This window comes from Ursus americanus, chromosome 15 (genome assembly GCF_024610735.1).
Source record: "Ursus americanus isolate L20-20 chromosome 15, mUrsAme1.1.p, whole genome shotgun sequence".
Lineage (NCBI taxonomy): Eukaryota > Metazoa > Chordata > Mammalia > Carnivora > Ursidae > Ursus > Ursus americanus.
In genome coordinates, this window is record NC_142141.1 from 26,250,747 (window position 1) to 26,263,486 (window position 12,740).

The 12,740-nt window shown below is 42.6% G+C and overlaps 1 protein-coding gene across 3 annotated transcripts in view; it reads left to right on the top strand.

Annotated features, from left to right (window-relative positions):
- Positions 1-6,954, top strand: part of LOC123803704 (chondroitin sulfate proteoglycan 4-like) — a 63,687-nt gene extending 56,733 nt beyond the window's left edge. Inside the window, exons 10-11 of one of the 3 annotated variants that reach the window (XR_006782949.2) lie at positions 267-2,742; positions 4,604-6,952. Coding sequence is in view for 2 of the 3 variants with exons in the window: in XM_045815362.2 (XP_045671318.2) it covers positions 267-2,314 (2,048 nt within the window). In the remaining variant the exon portion in view is untranslated. Of the gene's footprint in view, positions 1-266 lie in introns of all 3 variants that reach the window. The other 2 variants (XM_045815362.2, XM_045815360.2) reach the window with 2 other exon arrangements.
- The last annotated feature ends 5,786 nt before the right edge of the window (positions 6,955-12,740 follow it).

A 12,740-nucleotide genomic window follows, 5' to 3' on the forward strand; every position in this document is an offset into this window, starting at 1 on the left:
AAGTTAGGAACTTAGCATTCTGTAAGTGACTCTCAAGATTTAAGAACTCTCTTGCCTGAAATACTGACTTAATCGTTAGATATGTATACTTAAAACACAATTTCTTACATGCCTTAGGTAACAATGCTGATTCAGGTCCTTGAGCAACCCATGGGTTTAGAATAATCCACTGGTATATGGAAATTTGAGACAGAAAGAGCTTTACAGGTGTCATCCAAAAGTTCTAATGAAATACCACTTTGATCTTTACATTTATATTTTCACAGGAGCTGCTGTCAAGGAGGGAGACAAAGTTCTCATTGACCAATCTAATTTAGATGCTTCCAACCTCTTACTGAAGTTGCCCAAATCTCAGCGATCTTCCTATGAAATCTGGTTCCAGGTTATGTCTCTTCCTCACCATGGAACCATTATGGTTGGAGAGACGAATATTACCAAAGGAAAACCCAATTTCTCCCAGTATATAGTTAATAAATTTGGAATCATATACATTCATGATGACTCTGAATCACTGGCTGATAATTTTACCTTTGCTGTTTGGCCAAAACAAAAGAGCAAGTCCACCACCAAGCCAGAGGCTGACTTCCTTGAAGAAATGTTTAACATCACCGTCTCTCCTGTTAACGACCAGGCGCCAGAATTAAAGACAGAAGGGCTTCGGTTGAAAGTCCTGCAGGGAAATAGGTTGGTCGTGGGACCTGAAAACCTAAGAGTGGAAGACTTAGACAGTCCTCCAGAGGAGATCAGCTACAGGATCATCCGCCATCCTAATAATGGCTTTTTGGCAATGGCGCACCATCCAGACATACCTGTTCACCATTTCACGCAAGCCGACATTGATAACTACCAGGTATGGTTTGTACAGGATGGAAGCCCATCTTCAGGTGTGTTTTACTTCAGTGTGACTGATGGCCAACACCGCCCGCTCTATAAGCTCTTCCACCTGGATGTCATCCCCATCTCCATCACCCTCGTGAACCTCATGGACCTACTTCTCCCGCAAGGGCAGACATCTGTCCCCATCACCAATACTCACTTGTCAGCAACGACCAATGGGAGAAGCCCCGAAATCACTTACAGGATGACAAGGCCCCTCCGACATGGGCATCTGCTTATTAAAAACCAGGTGGTTGTCAGCTTTGGGCAGGAAGATCTGCATTCAGGAAGACTCTTTTACCATATGACAAATCTCACAGCCTCAGAGGACCAGCTATATTTCTCACTATTTACACCAGAAAGCAACCTGACAGGACAAATGCTGAACATCAGAGTGCAGCCCTTACTGCGGGTTATGTCAAACCTGACAGTCGCCAACACGGTGGCTTATCAGCTGAGGAGAAAGGACCTTGATGCTACTGAGCTTGCTAATAGGACTAACAGTGATCCCAATTTTGAAGTGACTGAACCCCCTGTCCATGGAAGACTCGTGCGGAGAGTGGGCCGAGGCACAGCAATAGAAAACGCTACTCTATTCACTCAGAGGGACATTGACCAAGGGTTGTTGATGCTTCATCCACAGGCCAACCTAACAGGCATCGATAAGCTGAATGACTCCTTCACCTTCTTGCTCAGGGCAGACCAAGTACAGCCAGCAATAGGTCATCTCCCCTTCACCATAGTGCCACCTGACCCCTTATGTTTGCAAACCTTTACCCCTGATGTTTCTTTATTAGTCACTGCAGATAACCTTGTGACTTCAGCTCTCTCTCAGGAGAAGCCTGTATTTTCCTCAGGACCCACGGCAAAGACAGAAACTCTGGGGAAGCTGACCCAGACCAGGCAGCAGGAAGCAAATCCCTGGGGACGACGCCATGGTGAAGAGCCTACTCTGGATAGCAAGGCCTCTCCAACCAGGGTCATTTGGCCACCAGACACCACCGACGCCAATCCTGGGGCACCCACCCAGCCCAGAGAGAGCAGTTATCCTTTGATGGTCATTGTACCCTTGGCTGTGGTGGTCTTCCTGCTGATAGTAACGGCAGTGGCCTTGTGCATCTGGCTGCTGGGCCAGAAAGCAGAAAAGACAAATCCTCTTATCAAGCCCCAGACTAATCTGGAACCTACAACCCCCAGTCCTAGGCCAGAAAGGAGCATAACTGTTCCCACTGTCACAGTGACGCCCCTTCTAAAAAGCTCCAGCAGTCCCCCAGTCAGTCTTTTCAGGGACCCACAAAGAGAGCAAATGGCTTCTCCAGCCACTGAACCAGTGGAGAAATGTGCTCCTTGGGAGACATGGGTGAATCTGGATCCTGATATGGTCAAGCTCTGCCGACAAACCAACCCAACACTGAAGCACAACCAGTATTGGGTGTAGACTGAGTGCTTTTGTTCCTGATTGACCACCTACTGTACTGGGATAGGCACTGGGATATAAAGGCAAAGACATGTTGGTTAGATCAACTGAGAAGAGCCTGGCCCTCCCAGTCACTCGGTGCTCAGTTATGGCCCCATGGTTAGATGTGGGCGAGTGTTTATTGTAACTCATACAACACTCATCTGATGGGCTCTCCACAAAGAGCTTTGTCTGCCTTCTTCTGGACCTGACTCTGAGTATAAGATGTTGTCAATTATTTCAATCCTTTATCAAGGTGCTACCAAACATGCTGGTCCGACTGGGAACAGCAGTATTAACTTGGGTGCTAGAGTTAATGGAGGAAGACTTTGGATATTTTTCACTAAGGATTCATTCTCTCTAAGTGAGTCAGCAAAGAAATGCAGGAACTGTTTCAGCAAGCAGAAAAGGTAATTTATCAAATCAGTGAGTTTGTTTCTAGTGTATTTCTGTAATGTCTTTTCCTCCTTGGGGTCTCCAGCTTTGACTTCCTAGGACAGGAAATGCCTTGGTGTTCCAGACGGTAGGACAGTCTGACCCCCTTCGAAGGTATTCACTGAGCCTATTGTGTTTCATCAAGAGGCTTTATCTGTTCAGATTTATAAAATCAAGCCTGTGGTACAAATATGATTTGAAGCCCTAAGAAATGGAAAAGTCTGTTAAATGTTTTACGATGCCTCAATTTGGCTTAACTTTACAACGAACTGAAGTAATGGCAAATTTGTATTTGACTTGCTTGGTTGAGCCTTCCATTGGCAATTTCAAGCTTCCATTTCTGTAATTGTGAAATGAAGATATCAGTCCTTGTTTTAGTTAAGAATGCTTTGGGTTGCAAATCACAAGAAATTAGCTATGAGTGCTTGAGATTGGTGATTGGCAAACTTTATCGACGCAGGGCCACGTAGCAAATATTTAAGACTTTGTGGGGCCCCTATGGCTGTTTATTTTTAACAACCTTTGTTTCTTAACAACCTTTTAAAACTGTCAAAACAATTCTTAGTTCCTGCATTTGACCTACAAATCGTAGTTTGCCAACTATTGATTTGGCTAAGCAGTAAAAGTGTTGAATATTTCAACCAGCAAGCAGCCTGAGATGGACATTCCAAGGCTTTTCAGTGGTTCAAAGATACCTTCAAGGACTGAAGCTCTTTTGTTCTTTCTGCCATACCTTCCTCAAGCTGTTGGCATTTCATGTTTTTGCTTGGTTCCTTGTGATCGTGACGGACTGCTCATATTCCAAGCAGTACAGTCACGTTCAAATACAGACATTCTAGTGGGGGAATAAACAGATATGGCAAAAAGATCTTTTTTTTCTTTTAGAGAGGATCTTATTTATAATTATCACTATTTTTAATCCCGTAAGGGGAGGCCTTCTCAAACATTTTCCCCCTTTTATGTCTCAGTCTAGAACTGAGAAATGGGCAAAAGGGAAAGGAATTCTCATGGCTAACAATCTCTCCTGGGGCTGGGAGAGGATTCTGCCCTGTCAGAGATCAGTGGATGAGTCTACCACGTAATTAGGGGAGGCTAAGCAGTGAATAGGATCTGCTAAAATATTCTTCAAGTATGAAATAATTGGGAAATAAGCATTTTGATCTTTCATAGGGAGGTCTACTTGAATATCTCCTTTTCATATGTCAATGATTTCCTTAAAACCAGTGGCTGGTGTTTCTAGGGTGGAAGGAAGAATGGCCCCTGGAAGGGGGGCATTTGGCAGGGTCTGGAGACATTTTTGGTTTTCACAACAGGTGCTATTGGCACCTATTGGGTGTAAGCCAAGGATGCCGCCGAATATCCAACAGTGCACAGAACAGCCCCAACAAAGAATCTTCCAGTCCCAAACTTCAGCCATGCCAAGGTTGAGAAACCCTGGTTAATGCCATAATGAAGAATCTTCTTGTCTACCCAGTGATCAATTAATAAACCCATTACCAAGTCTAAGCAGCAGTTATATTCTAGAAACAGAATGAAAGGGTGAAAATTCCATTGTATGGTTGAAACTCTGGTTGGCAAATGTGTTTAAAAGAGAATGTATTAAAAACCAAACAAAACTTGTGGGCAGACTCATTTCTTTAGATTCCTTGATAAAGGAGAAGATTTTACCTGATATTAGCAGGTGGGACATAACAGGAGGAAATTTTTTTAAAAAGTGATGTAGGATATTTACAAAGGTAACAATGAGGTCTAAGTGTCCCCAGAAGTCTAACGGCTCTGATGTGTTCCATGTGGACAAGACTTTTTTCTCATCCTTTCCCTTTTCTGCTTCTCTAGGTTGCTTTTCTGTCCCAACCCAATTTTAACTGCTCTTTGTGGAAACAGACTTCATAATCTACAGAATAAATGGAAGCAGAGCGTATTTAGACCTAGAAATAACTACCCGTGTCTTAAATCCCTGAATCTAATGCTATGACAGCTGGTACTGAAGAAAACTTCTCTACTCTTCTTCCTAAAGTGATTCTCCCCTACCTTTCTCTATTCCTGAATTATATGTAGCCCCTTTCAAGTGTTTTTGTACTTGATCCTTTTAGAAAGGAGGAGGACTGAATGTCTTAACCCAAGGTTGGTTTGATCACTAGGCAGCTCAGAATTAGTCTTAAGCTTGTTCTAAGTAGCCAGGCACTCAGACGGAACGGAATGGCAGTGCGTGCTGGAGCCTGCACGCAGAAAGGGAAGGCTGAGGAACATCTTTGCATCCAGTTAGTGGGTTTTGTTTTCTCTCTCCGCTGGGCAGGGAGAGAGCTGCCTGTTCTTTGTGGAAGAGCCAGATGTAGTTGGCTCTATGACCATGTTGGCCTCTTCCTTGCTTCGACCACAAGATCTGTGAAGTTAGGATTACCAACCTGGCCAAACAAAAAAGCGTGATTTCCCTCCTCTTTTCCTGTTAACTCTGTAACTTCATACAAATAGAATTAGTGTCTGTATTGGGATGAAACAGATATCGAAGCTCTGAAATGATAATGCACATTGTTTGTGAGTGTGCCTGCTGGGGCAAGAACATCAGCATGAGGTCCAGATGTCAAGAGTCGGTAATTAATATAGAGCTTGGAAAGTTTTCTTCCAGAGCATCTAGAATATTCTTCTGATTTACAGATGGATCCAATTAAAAGAAAAATAAATGCCTACCATTTGGTGCTGGCTCAAATAAAAAATGAAATAAAAGTTTTGGCAAATCCTTGTTTAGTGTTGAAAATTAAAGTTTTGGGAATTGAAAATCAGTTTGAAATGGTTTCTCCCATACACAGAGCTACAATTGCATAGTCTCTGTCATAATTAATTCTCTCCCTCTCAACAAATGACTGGAGAATTAATAAATAGATGCCAAAGTTTAATATCAGAAGAATGGCTGACTATTGCTTAAAAGAAGGTATACTTTGGGGTGGGCTGGGAGTGAAAGGTCTAACATTTTTCTGTATCTGGAGGTATTGACAAATTCTAATCTTTCAGGGACCCTGATCCAACACGTACATGCGCTTCCTAGACTCCTGCATTAGTCAGGTGGTATGGGACAGGTGCTCTCCTTACTCACTGGTTTTTCAGATTTCCAGGACTGTAGTAGACACATTTGGAGTGTGGATGGTAGGTAATGGAAGATGATGGCACATATCAGATGACATTCTCTGAGTTTGAAAATGGAACTGTGCTACATACCTCCTACATCTTTTAGAAGCATTGTAATTAATAATGAGTTTGAGGCTGGCCATGTGTAGGGAGAGATGTGGGGTTGAAAGTGGGCATGGAGCCCCCTGCGGGGCATGCTCAGCGATGGAGCCTTTGGCTAGGGTGCTCAAGAACACCACTGGCTGCTTGACAGAGACCTGGAAGAGGCTGACTTCTCATAATGATTGCCAAACATTTATTAGGCACCTACTGTATGTGAGATACTAAATATTAGATCCTGCTCCTAGATATTGCAGATGCAAGACGTTGTCCTGAAAGGATCTTTCTGGTTTGTTTCCTCTAGTAGTTTCTTCCAGAATCACACAAGGAGTGCCAGGAGAGAGGAAGGTATGGAAAAGAAGGACAAAGAGAAATAGAGATTAAGAAAGGGCTTCGTGTTTTCACTTGAAGCGCTTTTAAGCTAGTATTGCCCATCCAGCAGTACCGTGAGAATGAGGAGCTCACTGGCCCGCTGAACACATCAGCCCAATCTTGCACCACCGGTCCCTCGAGGTGCCCCACTGCGCCTCGTGACACCATCTGCATCTGTTTTGACCCTGGCTGTCCTCTTCCAAGCAGTGTGGCTTTGAGTAACTTACACAGCCTCTCTGAATTTCACTTTCCTCAGCCAAAAATTGGGGATAATATTAGCACCTACCTTTTTGGGTTTTGTTAGGATTTAGTGATATTAATATTCTCATCATTATCATCCTCATGATCTTTGTACAACATTTTCAGTGCGGCAGGCACTAGGCTAACTGCCACAGAAACATTTTCTTACCTACAGTTTTAACGCATTTCAAAAGAACTGATGCAGAGCGCCTGGGTCGCGCAGTCTGTCAGGCCTCGGACTCTCGGTTTCCAATCAGGTCGTGATCTGTGTGTAGGGCTCCATGCTCAGTGCGGAGTCTGCTTGTCCCTCTCCCTCTGCCCCCCCGCTCATGCTCTCTCTCTCTCAAATAAATAAATAAATAAATCTTTAAAAAATAATAAATAAAATAATAAATTAATATAAATAAAAAATCATAAATAAAAAATAAAATAAAATAAATTTTAAAAATAATAAACAATTAAGAACTGATGCGTTCACTTAAGTAAACCAGAGGCTCACCTTCTGCCTCAGCAGCACATTGCTGGTAGTGGAATTTCAGTGGTTGAGTTGAGGGGAGGTGACGTATTCTTAAGAGGAGCTCGCGCGGCGCTCAGGTTCCACTGGGCAGGCAGCGCTTTCCCCTTCATCTGTGGACGGAGCCTTGGCCAGAAACTGGATGAAAGAAAGAACACACCAGGAACATTCGTAAGGGCCAGCCTGGAGCTCAGGGGTTTTGACGGTTCTCTGTCTTGTAAGGGGTGCTGAACCTTTGATGAAACACCCTGCTTTGTTCCCTTCCTGTCCCAGCAGGATCAAATCGCTACATCCACCAGGCCTTTGATTTTAAACCCGTACCCCCTTCTCCCACCTCCCGTCTGTTATTCTCAGGCATTCACAGGCTAGGAATTTTCTAAGTCCAGGATTGGCCAAGGACTGCCACTTAAAAACAATAAAATTAATATCAGACCTTACCAAAATAAAAAGTGCTATTTACCTTCACCATCATTTCATTTCTTAAGTAAGGACAAAATCTTATAATAAAGAACTTTATGGGGAAAAAACTAAGCGGCTTTACGAAAACTTCACCCCTTTGCCCAGATTTGACCATGGCCGGGAAAAACCTCAGCACACACCGGCCGGGTCAGGAACCCCGTGGAGGCCGAGCTTACGGTTGCGCCAGAGCTGAGAGAGACAGAGACAGGGAAGAGAGAAGTCAGCTCCTCAATGTCTGTGTTCCTTACGAAGATGTGGTCAGGCGTCCCTGGTGTGTGTGTGTGTGTGTGTGTGTGTGTGTGTGTGTGAGGTGTGGGGATGACGGGTAATCTGCTATTTAAGAGTCCAGACAAGGCCAGCTGTGTGTGTGTGTGTGTGTGTGTGTGTGTGTGTGTGTGTGTGAGGTGTGGGGATGACGGGTAATCTGCTATTTAAGAGTCCAGACAAGGCCAGCTGTGTGTGTGTGTGTGTGTGTGTGTGTGTGTGTGTGTGTGTGTGTGTGTGAGGTGTGGGGATGACGGGTAATCTGCTATTTAAGAGTCCAGACAAGGCCAGCTGTGTGTGTGTGTGTGTGTGTGTGTGTGTGTGTGTGTGTGAGGTGTGGGGATGACGGGTAATCTGCTATTTAAGAGTCCAGACAAGGCCAGCTGTGTGTGTGTGTGTGTGTGTGTGTGTGTGTGTGTGTGTGTGTGTGAGGTGTGGGGATGACGGGTAATCTGCTATTTAAGAGTCCAGACAAGGCCAGCTCCAGGGGCACAGGCAACCGGTGCAGCCACACGGGGCTCAGGAGGACCCTGGGCTTGGCTTAACGCTCTGCTGAAACCATCTTAAAATTCCAATAGTTTTTGAGCGAAGCGCTCACACTTCATGCCTCCCTGGGCGCTGCTGATCCTGTGGCTGATCCTGAGACCTCACAGGACTCAGTGGCTCGTTGCCTCCGCACCTCCGCATGGCTTCACGTTCTCTCCACTTGGCTTCTTCCTGCCGCTGTGCCCCTTGCCGGCGTAGAGCTGTCAGCGAGCGCACCGTGTTCCCGCACCCCTCTGTCTCCACAGCATGCCTGCCGGAACCTGTGCTGGCACAAGCCAGAAGTGGGAGGGTTAGCCCCCCACAGAACAGCCCTTACCCAGCGGCAAAGAGGAGCAATCAATACTTCTTCTTGTCATCCTGCAGGTGAACACTTCTAAGATGTGTTCTGTGAGGCTTCTCAGAATGGCCTGCAGATTGAAGACGAATCATACGGGTGTGTGGACTGTCTTCCTGCCCTGAGTACTAACCCTGCCCTGGCTCCTCCTCCCGCTCACAGATGAGCCAGGCTAGGACAATAGGCTAAGGCACTGTTCTCCCTTTATCATGTGCCCTGGGACTCGGAACCCTGCTGCTAGGGGTCCCCTGCCTCACGGATCTCACAGGACCCTTAGAACGGTTAATTCCGGGTTACTTACCTTGAGGGCCTGCACCCTGCAGGACCTCTTATCTCAGGCAGCCCAGGTCTGCTGGGACAGTGCCGTCTGCCTGCAGCTGAGAGCCAGGAGGCCTTTTAGTCGTTGCAGACCCTAACCCGAGGCTCTGTTTTGGAATCAGCCAGGGAGGAGTCGGGACTTGACAAACCCCATCTAGTGAAAAATCTCAGTGTTCAGTGCAGTTTCTCTGCTGGTTGTGTTGCGTTTAAGAAACAATAACTCATTAACCACAACTTTTAACAAGACCAAGATTTACTGCATTTTGTAATATTTTAGAAACTCTCTTCTGCATTTCATTTCTCAAAGTAAAGACTACCTCAGCATTTGTTTTAGTAACAGCTTTACTGAGATATGATTTACATACCAAATAATCCACTCAGGGAATACAATTCAATAGTTTTCAGTATTTTCATGGGGCTATGCACTCATGCACTTGGCCGTTTGTAGATCTTCTTTAAAGAAATGTCTTTTGAGGGCACCTGGGTGGCTCAGTCGGCTAAGCGTCTGCCTTCGGCTCAGGTCATGATCCCAGGGTCCCACGTCGGGCTCCCTGCTCAGTGGGGAGCTTGCTTCTCCCTCTGCCTCTGCCTCTCCTCCCTGCTCTTGAGCACGCTCTCTCTCTCTCAAATAAATAAATAAAACCTTTAAAAAAAAAGTGTGTGTTGAGATCCTTTGTCCATTGTAAAAATTGGGTTATTTGTTCTTATTCTTGAGTTGTAAGAGTTATTTACACATCATGGATAGTAACCCTTATCAGATATGTGATACTCAAACATTTTCTCCCATTTTTCACTTCTTCCATGATGTCCTATAAAACACAGAGGATTTTAATTGTGATATCTAATTTAACTATTTTTTTCTCTTGTTGCTTATATTTTCGGTCTTGTATCTAAGAAACCATCTCCTAATCCAAAGTCTTAAAAATGTAGGTCTCTGCTTTTTTTTAAAAGACTTTATAGTTTTAGGTCTTAAAATTATGTCTTTGATTTATTTTGAGTTAATTTTAATATATGGTGTCTATGGTATGAAGTAGGGTCGAACTTCATGTGGGGATAACCAGTCCCAACATTGTTTGTTGAAAGGATTGTTCTTTCTCCCATTTAATGTCTTTACTCCCATGTCAAAAATGAGTTGACCATGAATGTGAGAGATTATTTCTGTACTCTCGATTCTATTCCATTGATTGATATATAATCAATATATAATCATCTCAATATATATCATATATATATTACATATAAAAATAATATATAGTCATACTGGTACCACTTTGTTTTGATTACTGTAACTTCACAGTAACTTTTAAAATTGGGAAGTGAGTTCTCCAGCTTTGTTCTTCTTTTTCAAGATAGCTTTGGCTGTTCTGGGCTTCTCTAATTTCCATATGAACTTTAGAATCAGCTTGTCAATTTCTGCAAGGAAGGCGGCAAAGATTTTGATAGAGATTGCACTGAATTTGTAGATAAATTTGGAAACTACTGTATCTTTTTAAAAAATTATTTTAATTCCAGTATAGTTAACATACAGTGTTATATTAGTGTCAGGTGTACGATACAGTGATTCAACAATTCTATACATTAGTCAGTGCTCATCATGGTAAGTGTGCTCTTTAATCCCCACCATCTATTTCATCTATCCCCCTACCCACTTTCCCTCTGACAACCACCAGTTGTCTCTGTATTTACGGTTCATTTTTTGTCTCTTTTTCCCTTTGCTCATTTGTTTTGTTTCTTAAATTCCACATATGAGTAAAATCACGTGGCATTTGTCTTTCTCTGAATGACTTATTTCACTTAGCATTATACCCTCTAAATCCATCCGTGTTGTTGCAAATGATGAGATTTCATTCTTTCACTATTTTTGAGTAATAGTGAGTCTTCCGACCCGTGAATATCGGATGTGATATCTTTCCATTTATTCAGGCCTTTTTTAAATTTTATTTTTTCCCTAATAATGTTTTGTTGTTTTCAATGTACAAGTCTTACACTTCTTTGGTTAAATTTATTTCTAAATATTTTATTCTTTGTGATACTATTATAAATTTAATTCTTTTCTTAATTTAATTTTTGTTTTGTTTATTGCTAGTGTACAGAAATACAACTGATCCTTGTATATTGATTTTGTAAACTGCAAGTTTGTTGCAGTATTTTTATTTTAATTGTTTTGTTTTTTACCATTTACCATTTCCTTAGGATTTTCTATATACAAGATTATTTCACTTGCAAATACAGATAGTTTTATTTCCTTCTTTCTAAAGTAGGTACTTTTTATTTAATTTTCTTTCCTAATTACCCTTGCTAGAATTTCCAGCACAATGTTGAATAGGAGTGGTAAGAGTGGACCATCCTTGTCTTGTTCTTGATCTTAGGGAGGAAGTTTCACTCTCTTGTCACTAGGTATATTGCTAACTGTAGGGGTTTTGTAGATGCTTTTTACTAGGTCAAGGAAGTCCCCTTCCATTCTTAGTTTTTGAGGGTTTTTATCAGGAAGGATGTTAAGTTTTGTCACATTTTTTTCCCTGAATCTATTGAGATGATCATATGGTTTTGTCCTTTATTCTACTGGTATGATGTATTACATTAATTGATTTTTTAGAGATTTAACCAACCAATCCCACTTGGTCATGGTGTATGATCTTTTATATATAGTGCTGGATTCAGTTTGCTAGTGTTTTTTGAAGATTTTTGCATTCTGTTAGCACTCTTGGTATAAGCTTCCCGTTTTAAGGGCATGAGCTCAAACAGAAGAATGTATACTGAGTGGAAATCAAACAAGTTTTATCCAGGAAGGTTGGTTTTATTACAGAATAGAAATAGAATGAATTTGGGCATTTGAAATGTTTGAATCTGTGAAGAAGCAGCAGAAATATTTTGTCTTTGTTTAGTGTACAGATCATATTTGGAAAGATAGCTGACATTTGACTAGGCCTCTAGGACAAGAGAATCCATCAGAACTACACTGGAGAAGTTGACCATATATTGTTCCACCTTAGGGGGCTGTATCTGCTGCTGTCCCTACCCCAGCTCACCCCAAGATGATTGTTGAAGTTTATGTTGTTCTAGCAAGTAGGAAGAACCAAGAGGGAACATATAAGCTTTGTTTGCTTTGAAGATGGATATCCAAGCATCACAGGATGTTAAAAGGGAAGATTGAGCTAAAACACCAAGCCAAGAAATACCACAGCTAAAAGTTAAAGGCTTTGCCATGTTGAAATATTTTCAAAAGAAATGACAGAAAACAGGCTAGATGACTCTTAAACTCCTCCTCCACGTTTTGGGTGGAAAAAGAGTCAGGAATTAGAAATAGGTGAAGAAGAATTTTAGAGTTGGCTTTTTTTCCATGAGTCCTACCCCTCAAGAAAAGGGATGGGAGTGTCTAAACTTTAACTTAAGCTTCGGGAAAAGGGTTTCAACAGATTTATGTTGAGCTTAATATATGTTCTCTGCACCTGAGGAGCACAGAATAGTCTAAAGTGTGAGAGAGAGACTTACTGTTTGCTTTGATGGTGCTACCTTGGAGAGGTGCCCATGATAAGAGGGAGGTCAGCCCTTCCAGAGTCTGTCAGGTCAATGGGTGAATACATGAGTGTTTCTTGTAGGCTAGAAGTGGTCCAGAGAGCAAGCTGGCATGGGGTCATCTTAGGTCCTTTCCAAGAAGATGGCCTAGAGACCTAAGACTTGAGCAGAGAGAAGCTGTGGAATTC